This window comes from Amyelois transitella, chromosome 4, assembly GCF_032362555.1.
Source record: "Amyelois transitella isolate CPQ chromosome 4, ilAmyTran1.1, whole genome shotgun sequence".
NCBI lineage: Eukaryota > Metazoa > Arthropoda > Insecta > Lepidoptera > Pyralidae > Amyelois > Amyelois transitella.
The window spans coordinates 5,123,592-5,143,505 of record NC_083507.1 but is presented as its reverse complement, the minus strand read 5'-3'; the positions used below and the strand labels follow the sequence as shown (position 1 = coordinate 5,143,505).

General features: G+C 36.8%; 1 protein-coding gene across 4 annotated transcripts; it reads right to left on the bottom strand.

Annotated features, from left to right (window-relative positions):
* Positions 1-1,472: 1,472 nt before the first annotated feature.
* LOC106138649 (bromodomain-containing protein 3) lies at positions 1,473-19,358 on the bottom strand. Of its 4 annotated transcripts, XM_060953613.1 has the most exons (21): positions 19,286-19,358; positions 18,853-19,169; positions 14,339-14,395; positions 14,117-14,266; positions 13,977-14,033; positions 13,330-13,500; positions 13,058-13,252; positions 12,284-12,541; positions 11,605-11,700; positions 11,359-11,508; positions 11,038-11,214; positions 10,704-10,951; positions 10,016-10,620; positions 9,617-9,775; positions 9,405-9,527; positions 9,073-9,186; positions 5,465-5,529; positions 4,413-5,387; positions 3,990-4,132; positions 3,255-3,438; positions 1,473-2,479 (listed from the first exon to the last, which is right to left on the bottom strand). In XM_060953613.1, the coding sequence occupies exons 4-21, from the start codon at positions 14,159-14,161 to the stop codon at positions 2,414-2,416; spliced, it is 3,831 nt and encodes a 1,276-aa protein (XP_060809596.1). In that variant the 5' UTR covers positions 14,162-14,266; positions 14,339-14,395; positions 18,853-19,169; positions 19,286-19,358; the 3' UTR covers positions 1,473-2,413. The 4 variants fall into 4 exon arrangements, with proteins under 4 accessions (XP_060809596.1, XP_060809601.1, XP_060809591.1 ...); XM_060953618.1 differs by having other exon boundaries at positions 13,977-14,037; positions 18,853-19,331; XM_060953608.1 differs by having other exon boundaries at positions 18,853-19,331.
* Positions 19,359-19,914: the final 556 nt, after the last annotated feature.

The window sequence follows — 19,914 nt, the reverse complement described above, 5'->3', positions numbered from 1 at the left end:
TAGGCATGAATTGGACATAAACATACTAATATTATAAAAGTGTTTCTTTGTCCTTTTCACGTCAAAACTACTGAACAGATCTCCATTAAATTTTGCATACCTACATAAAGTATGGAATACCAAGGACATAGGTTACTTAAAACCGGGCGAAAGCTATTTCTGAAATATGAACTTTTGCATTAATCATAGGCCGGTCACTTAAATTTTAATTTTGGAAATTCCCAATGCAGCAAGCAAAAGCTAGTTCTGCAATAATATGTTGACACTGGAATTAAACCATGATTAAGACTCAATTGACCTCCATCCTTTCATGGGAATCTAAGCTCGCTCGCAACACGTTTGCTAACCGATGATCTTACGGCGAGAGTAAATATCGTATTATCAGGATCGGATCTGTCTTCCACGTCAAAACCTCTGAACCATAACATTTTGTATAGGTAGTTGCAGTTTCGAGTACGAAAGCTAGAAATTTTGTAGTTGTCATGGTTACAAGTGACCTACTGTACATATATCGACTTCACGTTGTAAAAGGATCGCCCTAGTCAGGGTGTTTCAAACAGAATTTCAAAACCCGGAACAATTGAAGCGAAGAAATGCAACTGGGGAACATGCAAAGATGAACGAGAGATAACCTTTTTTTGAAAATAAATACGATTTTATAATAAGTAAGATAAGTACACATAAAGCAAACAAAAAGGTTCACATTTTCAGCACCTATAAAAGAGGGGACTAACCTGCTGCGGGGGCTTACTTACCCTATTAAATTTATACCACTTTTTAAAGACTTCAATAATTGGTCAAGTATATCCTTGTGTATACGTTCACTTTGTATCTAATTCATTGTTTCCTATTTCATAAATTCAAATTTCTGTTTTATCAATTATGATAGTATTTAGATAATAGTAATTAAGCGTATACGCACACCTTTAGTAAATTTATTATTTTTCGAACAACGCTGTACTCCAGCATTGCGTAATAATAATATTACAGTGGACCTCCGGTAAAACGACAAACATGCAGGGCATTGTCGAACTATCGAATTTGTCGGATTATAGAGCACTGCCTAAAACCCCCTATAGTCCGGATTTTTTTACATAAGACTAACTTGTAATCCGACAAATTACCAATGATAAGATTCTAGATTTAAACTGAGTAAAACAATGCTTACGCGAGCACAACAGCGGTGGCGCGTACAAGTTGTAACCTGTTTATTTATTTATTTATGTAAGTACATCAAGAAAAATAAAAATAAAACTTAAAGAGAAATTCTAGTAATTCTAATTAGGTAGTAGGGTTGTGTTTAAATCTGCATTAGCGAAGATTGTCAAATATGTTATACATATTTAAAGACATGTCGGTCTACAGGGAGCGCCGGATTAGACAGGGGCCGGATTATCGGGGGTCCACTGTACCTTTATTCTCATTCATGTAGTTTTTGATGATCATTAATTTAAACAACATAATACAATATGGAATGTCAATATATTTTACTTCATATCTACATTTGATTTTGAGGAGTAAGTGACTGAAATTAAAATTTGCTTAACAACATACAATATTCTTGTTTTGGGTTCATATTATAATCTATGGTTCATCATACTTTATTACAGGAGTGTAAAAATTGGATCACCTGATCTACATTTTACCACTGGATCTATCTACAAACATAAAAGACATTTTCCAATGTAAAATAAATATATTTCAAACCAAATGTATGACATTTGATCTGTTTTCAAACGACAGACTGATAAAAAATCTACTAACATTAAGCAATATTTATCGAAAATCGAATACGTAACAGAATTTCCATTTACTAATAAATACATAATAGTCTACGTTCTTTCCCACTGTATGCTGGACTGTGCAACATTTGATAGTACAGCATAACATATAAATACAAAAAGTGACTTCATGTTGCGTGACATTCAGTGAGAAAATACGCCGTCAACAACAAATTCATGGTTTAGTTGATTGTCTATTTTAATCAATTGCATAAAATAAACCTTTTTTGATTTCATTTAATGTTCAATCACTACCATACTTTAGTCATTAGTTTATTCTATAAAACAATAATGGAAGGTAGGAGATGCTTCTAGAACGAAATATAAATATAGACTTACAAATGTAAAGAGAGTTGTTTACTTTAAGAACTTACATACAATCTTACTATAGTACACAATATTTAAAATGCAACCCCCTATAAAGGCCCGCAGCACGACCACAGTCAAAATGATGGTACAACAGTTAATTTAAAGTAAGTAATCTATTCACAGCACTTAACCACATGTTAGTCAACGTTTCACACACAAACGATCACAAATCACTTTGGTGTCACATTATCACCTTACAGATTGCATTGCTTTATTTATATTTATATATTTTATGTACATTTACTTATTCGTTTTTAAACACACTACAACGATTCTTCAAACGCGGCCATCAAATCACTCTGAAGATTCATGTCTATCTGTCCTGCCATCTGAAACGATATTGATTCATAAATAAGCAAAAGGAATTTAAGTTCCACTACTTAAAAGTTACAAAATTAATAGTTGAAATGCTAATAGATATTTTATTTAATTACACATAAATTTATATTTCTATCCTCTCGGCACGTAGAACTTATTACCAGGAAGTGCCGTGTGGTTCCCGGCACCAATACAAAAAAGAATAGGACCACTCCATCTCTTTCACATGGATGTCGTAAAAGGCTACTAAAGGATAGCCTTACACACTTGGGATTCTTTTTTAGGCGATGGGTTAGCAACCTGTCACTATTTGAATCTCAATTCTATCAGTAAGCCAAATAGCTGAATGTGGCCATTCCGTCTTTTCAAGACTGTTGGCTCTGTCTCTACACCGCAAGGGATATAGACGTGACGTCTACTTCTTGTAATCGACTTGTAATATTTAGCCAGTGACATTAGACTTGTTCGCATCCATAATAATGCAAGTACCCTGGAAGTTCTGTAAAAATTACAGCTACTGTAGTCTCACTAGCCCCAATTTAAAAGTTATGATACCACAGACGTCTATTCATCGCAGGCATTCCATCGTTTTTTCGTTGGTGGTTAAAACTAACAACAATGTTCCCTGGGAAGGATTCCTAGTTAACCAGGTAAATTCCGCACTTTGGAAGGAACGATAAGCCGTCGGTCCCGGCTGACATTAGATTGCAGGCGAAAGCAATGTCAGGTGCAAATAAATTTGGCATCGGTTATGGCCACTTAAACATGATAAAATAAGTAACATACGGCTTCGCGTCGCCGACGCTCCTGCTCTCGCTGCCGCAGCCGCTCGCGCTCGCTGGCGGCGGGCTTGTCGGGCGCGGCGGCGGCGGCGGCGGCGGCCGGCGGCGACGCGCGCGCCACCGGCGACACGCTCGGCGACGCCACCTCCGCGCTCTCCGCCTTGCGAGCGCCCGCGCCCACCACCATCCTACTCAAAACATTTGTAGATTAAACGGCAGTTCCCTATCATCAGTCTCTAGTAAACGATATTAATAAAAGTTCCTTTCTAACCCTGAACAGCTCACAAAACACTGGTAACCGCTATCCTATTTTACACACATATGGCACAATATAGATAGGTTGGCAAGCTGGGTCACTTTTGCTTACTTATTAGACACAACTGGCCCTTATCGTGTATATTCAGTATACTATCAGCATCAGCGTACATGGCTGAGACATAGCAGAAAAAAAATCAGGAAAGCCGCCTATGCTGCCTCCACCGGGCCCTGGTAAAACCAGGCCACAGAAATCCCGGCTTGACATTGCAAAAGATGATATGCGTATCAATATGCGGTCTTAAAACTGAAGAAGTCGGAGACCGGACTAAGTGTAAAGAGAAATGTCGGAAAGCGGTACCCGGCGACGAAGCATAAGGGCAGAGAGTGTAAATGTGAAAACAGAGATTTCATTTGATTACTCAATCTGAGAGTTGGGTTGAGTTTGATTGAGCCCCTTTAAAAGTAATATTATGTAGCTCACCTCATTTTATCTTCGTCTGGATGCCGCCTTTCTGTCTCTTGGCGTTGTCTTTCTCTTTCAGCTTGTTCTTTCTTTCTTAATTCCTGCTGTTCAATCAGTGCTCTCTGACGATCAATTTTTTCTCTAGCTTGTTTTTTGAATGCCTTAAAAAAATTATACCAAAACAATATATAAAACTCTCGGACGACATATCACGCTTCACCCTTATACAAACTCTATATTCTGGCACAAATTTTTTAGTGTGATAAGTGAATTTTTGTGAGGTCTATATATTTAAAGTGATATAAGTTGTGGTTTATTAGACATAAATCTGCTTCTGCTTATTATCGGCGAGTGTTACTAAAAGTATAATGTGAATAATAATACAGCAACGTTAATGAAAATAATTTGAATGTAATGTTCAATAAATGGTTATAAACTTACTTGAAAACTGTCCATAACAGGCTTCTGTTTAATTTGGTTATTTGTATTCATGTTAGGTATACTCTGTGGACTTCCAGCTTGCGCCAGTGATGACCAAGAACTAGCATTCTTCAAATTTTGCTCCTGTTTCAATTTGAAAGCTTGGGCAAAATTTGAATTCTTCGCATCTTCTATCTTCTTTTCCATTTCATATTTAGCTCTATCGGATATGTTATTTTGACCCATATTAGGTACCCCCATGAGATCTTCAATAGGTTTAGGAGTCAACAAAGGTTTAATATCCTCCTTTTTAATTGCTGGCGTTAATAAACTCGGTGCACCAGGTATATTATGGTGCGACTGAGCAATAACACTATGAGGAGCGGTCGGCACAGGATCAAAAATAGACGACACAGGTACGACAGGAGTCATACCGGACATAGTAGTATTTACATCGGGTCGCAACATTTCTCGCTCGTGATGCATATTTTTTTCAATAAAACCGTTTTGAGGCGGAGGAGCGTACATTTCATTCTTGATTGGTTCGGGCACATGAGGGATGTCGGTCAAACCGCCCAGCTGGGCCATAAGATTTTGATGAGCAGCGTCGGGCATCATCTGCGTTTTAGGTAAAGAAAAGTCTTCTTCCAAACGCAAAGAGGACTCGGATACCCCTACACTCACGTCCATCGGCACATCCGCGTTCAAACTCCTCTCGAGGCTGGCCAGAGAGCGCTCGATAGGGTCAATATAGTGAGAGGTGTCGACTTTGTCCAGTCCGTTGCGGGGTTCCACCTCGGGCGTAGGTTTCCGCTCCTCGGCGGCGGGCGGGATGGAGGAGTCGGGCACGTCCTGGGCGGGCGGCGGCGCGGCGGCCGGCGCCGGCTCGGGCGCGGCGCCGGCCGCGGGCTCGGGCTTGGCGCCGGCCGCGGGCTCGCTGCACGCCGCCGGCGCAGGGAGCGCTGCAGGCGCGGGCGCGGCCGGAGGCAGGGCCTTCTGAAAAGTTTACGGGGAAGATGACGCATCATCTACGATTCCGAATAAAAGAAAAGATGTCATGAGGAGATATTTACTATTTGTGGTGGATGAGCCGGCTGCTTCTTGGCTTTCTTTTTGGGAGTCCTTCCGGAACCTGTGCCTGAAAATAAACGGGATGTTGATTTAAAACGACATTTTACAAAAATATAGCAAGAAACGGAATATTCTTATAATCATACTTAACTTGCGTGCCATCATCGCGCGAGAAATGAACTCTATCGCCACAACTCAACAAAAAATCAACGTAAGAAATTTGACGTTCACTGATATTACGTAAACAATGGTGCTTTTCCACGCGTTTATATCATTTAAAACCCAATTCGATTTTAAAATTGTATACCATTTGTAAATTATACAATATACATTTTGATAACTTATTTATATAATAAGCAAAATTAAACATCATGCTTTTAACAGTTCATTACATAGTAATATAAATTATGTTTGTATAACTTCAGATCTCAGGGCAATATAAATAAAATTCAAAATAAATTACTTAAAAGATTTACTTATCTTTCTGTTTTATACTGAAATATATATACACTGTTTATTTCCACTCACTCTTACTGCCTAATCAATTAAGTCATGAGTTGATTAAATAAATCTTATATAAAATTTAATAAACATGGTGTTTCTGTTTACAAACTTGCAACTCGGTTATTTATACAAATAAATGTTACACTAAAATAATTGTACCATATGTAGCGTATTTAACGAATTTTAAAAGTATTTTCACCAGTAACTATACACGTTATTTCGAGTAAGTAAATTAAAGTGGTCGAACTTATTTACTTGATAATTTACAAACTCTATTACTTTCTTGGCAAAATCTAAAGTATACAATAGACACATTTGTTCACTTTATTTCCTAGCCCATTCGGGATATAAGGAACTCTAATATAAAATAATTACATCACTAAATCTAACTTACAACAAGATCTCTCGAAGCAATCATAAAATTGTACTTGACAAAATTTAATAAAAACTTATGACATTCCGGTTCAGGTGGACAAAATAAATATGAGGAATGTAAAATTGTCCAAATTCCAAACATTGAACAAAAAATTGCCCTACTCTAGCACAAATTGATCTAAGCAATCCAATGTGAAAAATTTATATTGTTCAAGCGAATTACGTTACGAATTACGTTGACGTTAAATATAAAAGAGCCATCTTTACATTGAAACATTGTGCCAATAAAATCTGTCAATATCTCTAAATATATATTATAAAAAAAACATTTAGGCCACAAATCTAGAATTAAAATCATTTGTTTGTACAAATGACTTTTACTGTTTGCACTTAAATCTCAATGCGAAATCAATTCTATCAACCTCGATAAACTTATAGCTAGATGCATAATTTTGACACTAAAATGGTGGTACATCATATTTTCAACATAAAATTTTAATACCTTCAAATCATCTAAAATTGAAGTAACAGTTTTAATGATTACAGTCTAACGAGTTCATTTATTTCATTCTCGTTGATTTGATAAATTTAAAAGTATCAAGTACAAGCTTGTAGGGCACAAGAATCCTCCGTCCTTTTTAGGAATACAAAATTAAGTAACTCGAGTGATTCACTGTAAAGATTATCTGTATTACAACTGTCATACGAACTACCTTTTTACATTTTATTGTAACAGTCTCTCAATTCACATCAAAGAGGCTATAGCGCCTACGACATGTGTATTCGATTTACATTTAAGAAGTGTACATTAAAATTTAAAATAGAGTAAGTATTTGTAATACACCACGACATTATTGAGTAAACAATAACAAGGTTGCAAACAATTTGTGAAGGAAGGAGGCCAGCTTTCGTTTTAAGATAGTGTCATTTTACAAACAATTTTGATCATACGCACGTTCGTGGGGGCAAGCAAAGTAGAGTACCAAGAGTCAAACCAATATAACCATACCTTTTCAAGTAATAAGATTTTTAACTACAACATGTCACAAGATCAGATCCGCGTGAGAGCAGAGATTCCAACAAGGGGCTGATATGTTTGCTTGCAGTTGGTATCCGTCCTTACACAATTGTTTGCAATATAATGCAGTGCCGCGTCCGCGCCGCCGCGAGCCGCTCCTCTCCGCCGCCGGTGCGCCCGAGCGAGCTGGACGTACCCGCACTACATCTCATCTATATCGCGGCGACTAGCATCGACAGATCCGTCGGATATTATTCTTTGTTTCGATTTCACACTCAAAAGCGATTAGTACCATGAGATCTGAAGTTCCAATAATAATTATAACAAGATATTGTTTAGATTTTTAAGGATGCAAATGAAATAACGTCGCATTCGAGGACATGATATAGTTAAAAATATTAATATGAAAAGGTATTTCTTATTGGTTTATGAAGCAAACCAAATAAAAAATATTTCTTACCGGCACCAGTTAAAAAATATCAGCGAACGTCAAAGCTGGCTTCTCTTCCTTCCCGACAACTACACTGTGCCATTACCAATTTTTATACATTACAGACTTTGGATTCAAAGGTTAAAACTGAATAGGGACTGTTGGGTCGTGTCCCCCTTCATATCACAGTGAAATCAAATACAGAACATTCTCACACTGTACCATCCACACTACATAACAATGAATGAGGAAGGCAAATGCAAATTCATACGAGGAGGCTTTGATCGTTTTTATTGTTACTTTACGATCTTTAGAGGCAGTCACCTCCCCCATGCAAAGGCGCCAGCTCGCTGCACTTTATATACTACATTCGCGTTCCTAGTACTTATCGGACAATTTCGTATCGTCTGTTTCACTCTCACATTCAATTTTATTTCAATCCGCATGAATGTAGCCGCGTTCTCTCTTCGCAATATCACCCTAAAGCAAAATTGCGCAATGCATAGCATACCGTAAAAACATAAATATAATAAAACAACTGCGAATATAAAATAGAGCTTGAATCATAAATTAATATTAAACATAGCTCCCTGTCTTGACAAGACGTCTAAATAAATAAAAATATAAAATATAACTCCTCTCCTTGGGATCGGACGGTAAACATTTAATATTAAAATCGACCTAATAATTAAATTACATCAATACCTTCATATAACATCTCTCATTTTTATCAGACAATATGGAGACGCTGTAGTCTTTTCATTCATTCCTCTGACATTTTTTTCAGACTAGATAGGCATTATTAAACGATTCACCTGCGGCATAAGAGCATTTCAAATACATGATATTTTAAAAACAAATACCACTGACATCATACATAAAAAATACTGGCAAAGTATGAAAACCTTTCACTTAAAGTTCCCTATATTAAAAACGATAACGATCTATTGATTGATCAGAAGCATTTTAGTAAGGATTGAAAATTACTCTTACTATAAATGCACATTTGAATATGATAATAAGGCCCTTTGTACACAACACAATATAAGTACCGAAACGACCGACGCTCTATAAAAGTCTAATGATATAATATCATTACCCGTATCTGAGAAAAACTTTATCGATATTAGATTGGAAGTGCAGATTAGAGACGAGGACCCGTGCATGTAAAAATACTTGCATCGCGCCATGTACCGAGGGACTAATCATTTACAGTATGTGCGGTGCCGTAAGCGGCGGCGTGACGTCCTTTATTCGCGTTAGTAAGTTTGCCGAGGTCTAACCTGCTTCGCTGTCACTGCTGTCGGAGGAGCTGGTGTCGGTGCTGGACGACGAGTTGGAGGAGTCGGAGGAGCTCGACGACGACGACATGCCGCCGCCTAGGCCGTCCTTGCCATCTGTTAAACAACACATCATTTAGTCAAATCTATCACTAACGAAAAGATATCTCGAAATACTGTATTTGAAAGGATGAGGTGAAAGACACATTATCATCGCACAGCAGTATTCACTGAATTGATTTTACATTTTTTTTTTTTTTGTTTCTTTTAAGGTTTTTATCAAGGTTTTTACTAGAAACAATTTTATAAGTTTAATTCTCCAAAACATAACTCACCTTTTTTCTGTTGTTGCTTTTTGTTTGTGCCCAGCTGCCCAGAAACATCTTGTAACCGTTTTTCTAATTCTTGCTTTTTCTCTGCCATTTGTTCATCTTTAGATTTGCCCGACATTTTACGGTCTGAAAAGAGGAAAATAAATTTAATACATATTTCATTTTTAATATATCTCTTTCAGCCATAGTTGATAATACATTATATGGTAACTTACGTGTCTTTTTGCGTAGGCATGATGCTACATAATTTTCTAATTCTCTTAGTGTTGAAGGTTTTAATGTTTCAAAATCAATTTCAATTTCGTCTGGATTAGAATCCCGAAGGGAAGGTTCTCTACTCTGGATTATGTGGACTACTTTGCCAAGCTTGTCACCTGAGAACATTAAATAATGCACATTTATTTAACTCTCTTTTCACAACATATAAAATTATATCTTCAATAAAGACCAAGAGATAATACACAATTTGTGTAATTTGTCAAACTTGTAACAATACACTGGTATGTATAAAACAAGCCGGGTCTGCATTTTTGAAAACAGGAAACTTTTGTTTGCCAACATGAAAACCAGGCGTTACGGGCAGGCGGTTTTAAACAGCAAGCAAAGGTACTAACCCGGCAGTTTGTTAATATCGAGAGACAGCTGCCGCTTCTCATCATAAGACATGGGCTTAGCGACATCCTCGTCCTCGGAGTCGTGGTGCGGCAACACGTGCGGCGCGGGCGCGGGCGCGGGCGCGGCGCCCTTCTTCTTGCCGAGGCCGGCGCGCGCCGGGCCGGGCGCGCGGCCCGGCGCCCCGCCCGCCGCGCCGCCCGCGCCGCCCGCTCCCGCGCCGGCTCCGCCCGCCCCCCGCGACCGCCCCGTCTTGCCCCGCGCCGGCGGCGTCGCCAAATTGTCCGCAATATTGTTCGTCTTTCCTCCATAAGCGGCCACCGTGTTCGCCTTAGGTATTGTGCTGTTTGTGATTTGTTTCTTTGTTTTCTCCTTCATTTTCTTTTTCGCCTTCTTCTTTGTATTCGACTCTTCGACAAGTTTCCTCATCTTTTCTTGTAAGGCCAGAAGTTCCTTCTCGAGAAGTTTGACTTTATTATTTCTTTCCTCTTCAGAGTCATCAGATTCCGAATCAGATTCTGAGCCGGATTCTGAACTCGATGCCGAACTACCCTTGTCTATGTGCGTTACACCAACATGAATGGGCTCATCCGGTATTTTAGCATACCTAGAGAAAAGGGGTAAAATTAGATATATAAACAAAAAAACCTGAAAAATTTACTAAATAATTATAATGTTAATGCCACTTACCTCATTTCAAACACATCCTGTAGTTTCCGAGCCATTGCTACAACATCATGATCTGGTGGGTTATACTTATAACAATTTGTGAATATTAAGCGTACATCAGCGGCGAATTCGGCGGCCGTTTTATATGCTCTATTATCCATTTTTTGTTTCACAGTACCAAGATCCATAGGTTTCTTTATAATATCAAAATAATCATGAAGTCCAAGTAATTCTGCATCTACTGGCTTATAAAACGGCCAAGCATAGCCCTGCAAATGTAGTGAAGAATTAGTATACTTATGTAAATTAGGACATGATTAAGAATACAAACAAATTATGGAATAAGTGTACATACCGAATGTTTCTTTGAGAATAATTCTTTCAATATTTCGTTACAACTCTTCAAGGCATCAGATAATTTCTCTTTGTTTTTAGCTAACTGTGGGGTCATAACTGAATGGTGCGACGCGCCTGCGCCACCCACACCGGGTGACAATCCACCTTTGAAATTATCTTCTCCTGTTCTACTTGTCTGAAAGAAAACGAAATTTTATCACTTGTACATAAAAGTACAAAAAATACTATATAATATATATAAATATATATACTAATATCTACTACAACAATTGTTGAAAAAAAACGTATTTGAAATTTAACGGAATATATGTATATATACCTTTTTCTGTCTCCCACTTTCCCGTCGTGTGGATATTTTTGCGGGTTTAGGGCCACTTTGCTGGTCGATCGTAGGCGTCGTATAGCCACCTTCAAAGGAACTTCCCATGGGTGTGGTTGTATCAGCTTTTCTCTTTACTCCCTTTTTCACCTATAAAAAAGGAATAGCATGATCATGATCATGGCAATACAAAAGCCATACTCCAAAATTGCATATTTTGTGTGCCAGTGATAAAAATATGCCTACCTTAGCTGGCTGAGTTTGTGATAGAGCGACAGTAGGAATGGATGTAACAGGTGTAGTGGGTTGCGTCACATGGAAACTCGAAGGTTGCGTCGTCACCTGAAACAATGTATTTTATGACATTCTAAATCACATAATAATCAATAAGGTAGATTATTCTTAGTTATTGTAGTACAGTGGCAATCCATTTTGTCCCTTTAGCATACAAAACTTTAGAATCATTTTGACAATGTAGTATTACAATAATACCACTTTTATAAGTCCCATTGGTAATATTCGATTGCACAGAATAGGGCAACCTTTAGCTGAATCAAATTGAATGATTTCAATAAAATAACGACAATTTCATTAAACTTAAATGTCTCCTGCTATCTCGCTCTTAATAACTGACATTCAGTTCGCGGGTTCATATAGCACGCTCTGATATGTTGATAGATTGAAATATTTTCGCGCAATAACAAAATTAGGCTTCTGCCCAAGTTCATCGATGTTACTTAGAAAGTGGTAATGCTGTAAACAAATTAAAGTTTGTTTTCTCAAAGTTGATCCTCCAGCTCTACAGGAGCTGCTCTTATGCTACTGAAAAAGTATTTTGCTCTCTATCTATTTTATAAGAAAATATACATACAGCAAATATATCCTCCCATAAGATCGAAGTTCTTCAAACAGTAACAAGGCTCACCTGCTGCGGTAAGCCGGTGTGCGTGGCGGGCGGCGTGGTGGCGGCGGGCGGCGCGCTGGTGGCGGCGGGCGCGGCGGGGAACATGGCGGGCAGCATGCCGGCCGCCGCCTTCACAGGAGGCCGCACGGCCGCGCCGGTCCCGGGCGTGGTGCCGCCGGGGGTCGCCGGCGGACCGCTTACCCGCTTTTTGGCACCACCACCTTTACCACCTTTCGATGGAGGCTCTATCTCCTTCTCCTCTTTGTCCATTTGAGCTATCTGATATTTATTAATGAAACAAATGAGGTGATGATTGAAAGAGAACTTTACTAGAATTTTCAAAGCTTTGGTCAGCAAAATCAAAAAGGATTTTTTTAAAAGATGTAACATATGGCACTTCCGGAACTAAACAGATTTAACTACATATCTCCACTTAAATTTAAAGTGTTCAGGTTATGAAGCCTCCAAAGGCGAAAATTACCATTGTTTGGTTTTACATCGAAATTAACAGATACCATATCATTACATTGCTGGCAGTTTGCGGCTAATTTGTAACACCAACCACTGATGTGTAAAAATACCAAGGGGACAAGTGTCAATTTTAGCAACAATGAAAAGCTTAAAATATCATTTGTTCCAACAATGTATTGTGTATTCTAGATCAAGATAACAGTTACGGGAACAGCATTTAAATAATATTTTCCATACTGCAAGACAATATATTTTCATAACATCATCTACATGTCTAGCTAGGGAAGAGATAACTGACTAAATGTAAAAATAAAGAATAATTACCCTGTTGAGAAATAGCTTCTCTAGAGTTTGTGCCATGATGACCACATCTTCTCCAGGTTTATTGTACACATAACAGTTAGTAAACATGGTGTTGAAATCCTGGATGCATTCCTGTGCAGAGTAGTAATAGTTTGACTCGAGCCGCTTTTTGATAGTTCCAAGATCCATAGGTTTCTTTATAATTTTGTGATAATCCTAAAAAATTAATGAATATTAATATATCTTATTTTTATTGTTAATTTATTTCCTGCTGAAATACTGTTGATACTTACTGGTAGGTTTAATTTTTTTGCGTCCACAGGTTGATGGAAAGGCCATGCTAGTTTGTGCTTCCACACGGCCTTCATGACATTTTTTTGTAGAAACTGTAGCTGGTTAGTCATGCGCCCCTGCCGCCGCGGAGTTTCCTCCGCAGGCGCGCCATTGACTGGCTCCGCAGTTGGCTGTTGAGAGAAATATTTCTTAAGTGAATACCAAACATCACAGCCTTAACTAATGATGAATGATCCATTATGGTTGTTCGCCTGCATTTGCGAAAATCAGACGGGAGCCGCTTCGTGCAGAAACCAGAATCGTGGTCATTGGCGGACTTTAGAGTAATCACCAAGGACTGCAACCAGGACTGGTTTCCTCCTCAATTGTTTCCTCTCCTCCTTTTAATACTTTACTAAACTTCTTTATGTCTTACGAAATCCAAATATACTTCTTAAAGACCATAATGAGAATTTGTTTTTCTTTGGCATATTAACTACGAAATAATTCTTTAGATTCATTTGTCATATTACTTTGTTGCTTGCGTCAATCATCATAAGAAAGGACAAGATCAAAATTACCTGGTTCAATAAATGCCAAATTTTATACTAACTTGAAGATTACGTTGAGATTTATTTTAGTATGGAAAAGTTATCAAGGTTATTACCGTGCTAGTCGTAGCAAGGGGATCCACCGCCTGCTGCATTGTGCTGGAGTCAGCAATCTACCTGCCAAAATTAATCCACCGCTGTAGTAAAATTTTTGAAACGACACCTATTATGTGGAGATCATAAAAAATACTCTCACCTCAACTGTAACAAGAGGTTCATCCAATTTCTTACTAAGAGGCATCAGCTATATCCTCTGACTTTTAACCATTCTATCATAATAAAAATGTTTTGGTGCTGTTGCACCTAGAAAGAAGCCATCACATTCGTGGACTAATAAATATACTACCTGTAAGAGATAAGTAAAATTTAATTTTGAAAAGACAAAAACTATGCTATTTAATTTTGTATATATAATTACCTTGCAGGTCAGGGTAGGGGTGGAGTGGAGAGCTCCAAACCGTGGCAGATATCTTGTCTGTAAAGAAGAAAAAATTCTATGAATTGATACTTTTGAAATGATAAAGAATACCAGGGAAAAATTTTGCACTATTACTAATTGTAAACACTTCCAGCATGACTAAAAATTCGTTATTGGAATTTAATTCTATAGAAGTACTTGTTTTGAAAGACTCGCACATGTTAAGCGAGCCAAGGTGTAGTCTGCATTTTGATGGGAGACAGTAAGTTGCACAAAAATAATATACAAGTGTTGGCTACTTAATAACTTAATGATTTAATTAATAATGAAGAATATTTGGGTGAAGCAACTTAGTTAATTGATAAAATAACCAGAGTTAATTTATAAATTGAGATTGAATAACCCTTACATTAACTAATGCATTAGATTACAATCATGAAATAGAAGTAATTTATTTTATTGTAATCTTATATTGTCATTATGAAGGAAAGTAAGGGTCAAACCAAGACTGTCACTCATGGCAAATTAATACATCGAGAAAAAAAGCATTTTTGTATAGTACATTGCTAACTCAAGTAGTTACCGCTTCGAACAAAAAATCCCGCACATTTGCCGTGCTGCAGGAATTCCGGGAAATCCTTTCTTAGTGCACCCTGTACTTTAATGACAATTGTCAAATCTTTTGGCCCAATGATTTGGGATTTGGACTGTGTCAATCAATCAGTGCTTTTATATATTTATAATTTAGAACATTTGTTAAAATATCTGGGATAAATTATGTTTTGCATAACTTTTGTTTTGTTTCTGTTTACAAATACCTACTAATTATTATTATTACTAGTAAATAAATCTTAATTTCAATCACTGCCTTCATAATACATACACACATACATACATAAAGTCACGCCTCTTTCCCGGAAGGGTAGGCAGAGACTACCTCTTTCCACTTGCCACGATCTCTGCATACTTCCTTTGCTTTATCCTCATTCATAACTCTCTTCATGCAAGCTCGGCGGTTTCGGGTACTTTTGATCTGACCCTTTACCAGGACGTCCTTAACACGTAGCCTGCCATAGTAGATTTGCTAATACAAAGATTATATACCTGTCAGTCACCGGTGACTGACATGGCAGTCTATGTGTTAATTTGATCAAGATACATTCATCTAGGTCTTACCACTCCAACCTTTCCCTCCACACTCTCCTTGTATATCTGCTTAGTCAACCTGCTTTCATTCATCCTCTCCACATGACCGAACCATTTCAACATACCCTTTTCTATTCCTGTAACTGCATCTTCTTTCACATCACAACATTCCCTTGCGCACACGCTGTTCCTTATCCGGTCACTCAATTTTACACCCATCATACTCCTTAACGCTCTCATTTCCACTGCATTTATTCTGCTTTCGTGCTTCTTTTGCCATACCCAACTTTCACTCCCATACATTAATGTCAGGACCAACATATCCCTATGCACAGCCAGTCGAGCCTTTTTGGATAGTTTCTGACTGCTCATAAAGGCATGCTAAGCTCCATTTACCATGTTCCCCGCGTTCACTCTCCTTTCAATATCACTATCACACTTGCCATCTGATGTAAACTTTGATCCTAGATATACAAACTCTTTCACTTGCTCAACTTTTTCTCCTCCAATCAAAATATTACATGCTGTCATTTCTTTCTCCATTTCAAAAACCAGTGTTTTAGTTGTACTTACGTTCACTACCTTCATAATGTGTAAACAAATAATTTAACTGTTTTATTTTAAGCAAAACATTTGAAACAAAGTCTTAAAAGCCACCTCACCTCAAATATCACCTGTTTTATCATACTCAGTGTAAGGAAGGAGCAGACTGCAAAAATCTTGCCAGATAATACAGATAATATCACTAACATATTATGTTAAGAGGACCCAAGGTTTTAAATTTAAAGATTAATAATGCAACTGGGAATTGTTTGGAAGAGAAAGTCAGCCCATTGGAATGTGATGTCTAATGTTCAGGACTAAGAACCTTCTCAAAGTAGACCATACTCTGGGGAGGTCTTGAGAATATACACAGGACTCGTCAGGCTTATCCTTACAGTGATTGGTTTGTAGGTAGGTACAATACAATAGAAATTATCTTTATTGCCCATAAAAAAAAATACATACGTAGTAGAAACAGACATTATACATATGTTGAGCAAAGGTGGACTTATATTAAGCAATCTCTTGCAGCCAACCTTTGGGTAAGTGAAAGGTAAAATCATGAAACAGAGTGGGCACCATACCTAACAGATGTCATTTTATATAAAAATAAACTACATACATACATAAAATATAAATATAAACAGACTACATACAATAATTAAAATACTACACAAATAAATACAGTTATATACATATCTATGTAAAATAGCTTGATTAATATGAATATTATTATAAATAAAGATATGAAGAGAGATATTACTTCAAGTTCGTTTTTTAAGGTACCTATTGTTTATGTCAACGGGTAAAGCATCATCCACAGACGCAGGGCCTGATCTGAATAGACTGCAGACATATCAATAAGAGTATAGAGGCTGCATGAAGTGTGACTTTTATTCTGTTGAAAAAAGGTGAAGCACTCTTTAAGATACTGAGGAGTAGAAGGAATGAAAAGTACAGAAAAAAGCAGTGTCTGAACATGATTGTTGCGACAAAGCCTGATTGGAAGCCACTTGAGTTGGAAAAACGCATGGAAAGAGATGTGGTCATACTTGCATAAGCAAAATATGAACAATATGAACGAATATGAATATGAACTCTGTGCCAAAAGACGGAGGCATCGACCAGGATGTTAACAACAGAGCAGGGGCAGGATGGGCTAAATGACAAGAGGAAGATCATGTTACTAAAAGAGCCTTAAATATGGAAGTTAAGGTTTAAGAAATAGGGGAAGACGGAAAAAGAGATCCATCCATCCAGGATGGCGTAAAGTAATAAAGTACCTATGAGGAGACAGGAAGTAACCAGTGAGATGGCAATTGACAGAAGTAATTGGAAAAAACTGACATACTGTGCCAACCCAACGTAGAAAGTGGGAAAAGGTAACAAGAAGATCCTCTGTGCCAAAATTTTAATGGTAATTCTTTTAAGTGGCAATGGATTAAATTTAAGATTTTAGAAAGCTTTTGTTTAAAACATTGTAATAGAAACATTGGAATGAAATCACTGTTTTTATCCCATTCCTGTTTTACATTTTTTTAATATTTTACATACTGTTTTTTTAATGCAGGGAGAATTTATTTGTTATAATTAACTCTTTAATCAAGCTCAATGAAACTTCTTAAAGAAATAAACTAGGGAAAGGACAGAGAAGAGTACCTATTGTATCACAGACTATTTTTATTTAGATGTGGGGATGTAGAGATATGTGAAAACTATGTGATTACTTTAAGACCTTTAGAGCAGAAGAATTAAGAGTGATAGGACACATTTCAGCTGTCACTACAAGAAACCCAATCCAGAGCCAGTGATAGTAGCCCCTATTTACCTGCACACACCACAATTAAGGTAATCATCACTTTTCTATCTAGATTATAGGCAATTAGCTAGCTTGGCTATAAATTTGTGTAGGTTTTTAGTGAAATACAATGAGTACTATTGTAATTATGAATGTAGACAAATATTTATAGGTAGCAAAAAGTTGATCAACAAAACTGCAGTAATAATAATTTATACCAAAGTGATTGAAATGTATAACTAATACACAAGGAATTATTTGGTATCCATACCATTCATTTTCATTTAGGCAATGATACCAAAATACCTATAACATCAAAATGTGGCATGTATTAAATTACCATGCATGAATGATAGATCTTAAGATTTTATGTTATCTACATACACATGGGTTATGCAGCACTTTAAGTGTGTCTGCAACTTTAAGTGTAAGAAGGTACTGGGAAATTTTAAAGCCAATGAGTCACCAAAATAAACATAAACTGGAGACCTTTGTTGAACAAGGAGAATGCCTATTACAAATCTAGAACATTCCTTGGGCCAAATTTTGATGTTTGTTGATAGAGAGAGGTAAGGTGGGTTATAAACAGAATAAAAAGTTGAATAGTGTTGAGAAAACTGTATTTTACCAAAAAAATAACAATTTTAACAGAATACGGACATAGTAAGTGAAAAATGATGGTTAACCTAATGCAGGCTTCATGTAAAATGCATTTAGTCGAGTTATATTAATAAAAAGTAATCCCTGTACTAATACATTACAAAATTTAACCCAAAAACTCGAGAATGATTTTTGCACTGACACCATAATTAAAGCATCGGAATATTTCGCCCATCAGCGCAAAGAAATGGGTGAAAATTGCCTCAAAGGAGGGCACGAATAAGATATTCAAATTTCGTTGAATTCCAAAGTCATGCATAGTCTACTATTAGTTAAAACAAAGCCCTGGTAGACGGGTAACAAAAATATTACAAAATTATATCAGTATACTAATTATAAAGCTAAAAATTATCGAAAAAAGACTTACGAAAAGATATTAACGCCAATATGGCGGCCGAACTAAAAATACGATGTTGAGAAGTTGGAGTACCTTCTTCAAAAGCAAACTTATCGATTTGCACAGATCTAATAAACACTCCACAAGTAATTAGAGTTCGCAATTAACTCATGTCCTGATAATTTCATTGTTCTTTAGCAATTAAAACCACTGTCTTTTTGAAACAATACAGAATAGCACAGCACGAATTACAAAGACGCAGTCGAACTTCAGGTTTAGACATGGCGGCCAAGCTTGGGTTGAGATACGGCCAGAGGGCGTCTCTAGATAGTTTCACTTAATTAACTCTGGAAAAGAAAATACTGCTGAATCTGAATAGGAAAATTGGGAAAACAAATCTATTTTCAATTATCATTTCGAGATGACATAAATTTTCATGATAAACATTGGATTCAATACGAACTATTTGTTCGAAAGATTTCAATTCCACTCTTCATTCAGTTGGTAGCATTGTTTTAAAAATTCAAGCTTGGTTGAATCGGTTGCTCAAACGAAAGATTAAACGAAATATCGATTACCTTTTACCTTACCTATCGGTATAATTTTTGTAAATATTTTCTTTCCATTTAAAGTTAAACTATGTAACAAAGTTCTTATAAATTTAAATAATTTAAATATTTCTAAAACTATATATTTTGTTGTGCTATATGCACACTAAGTAAAATAAAAGCTTTATTAATAACAAACTAGCAACCCGTTCCGGCTTCGCACGGGTATTCAGTAGGTGTATAATGTTGAAACTATATTACTTATTTCGACTATTTAACACAAGAAGAACTTACTTCGCAAAATCACAACTAAAACTTGTCAAAATTTTTATTTGGACAAATTACCATAAAAATTATTCACAACTAAAATAGGCAAAGTATTGAGCTTAAAAAAAGAATATTAATTAATACTGCGTGAAAATAACCAAATCAAATAAACTAACTCTTAAACTACCTAAATAACTTAAGTATATCTATGAACTAAATAAAGATGAAATTTCAACTTATTCTAATAGTCTTTAAAACAATCAATATAGGTAAATAC

Coding starts and splice junctions, on each gene's coding strand:
- LOC106138649 (XM_060953613.1), bottom strand. CDS start 14,161: ATGCCTCTTAGTAAGAAATTGGATGAACCTCTTGTTACAGTTGAG. Junction 9,528..9,616: donor ATGCCTACGCAAAAAGACAC/GTAAGTTACCAT, acceptor TCCTCTTTTCAG/ACCGTAAAATGTCGGGCAAA. Junction 3,439..3,989: donor CCAGACGAAGATAAAATGAG/GTGAGCTACATA, acceptor TGTTTTGAGTAG/GATGGTGGTGGGCGCGGGCG.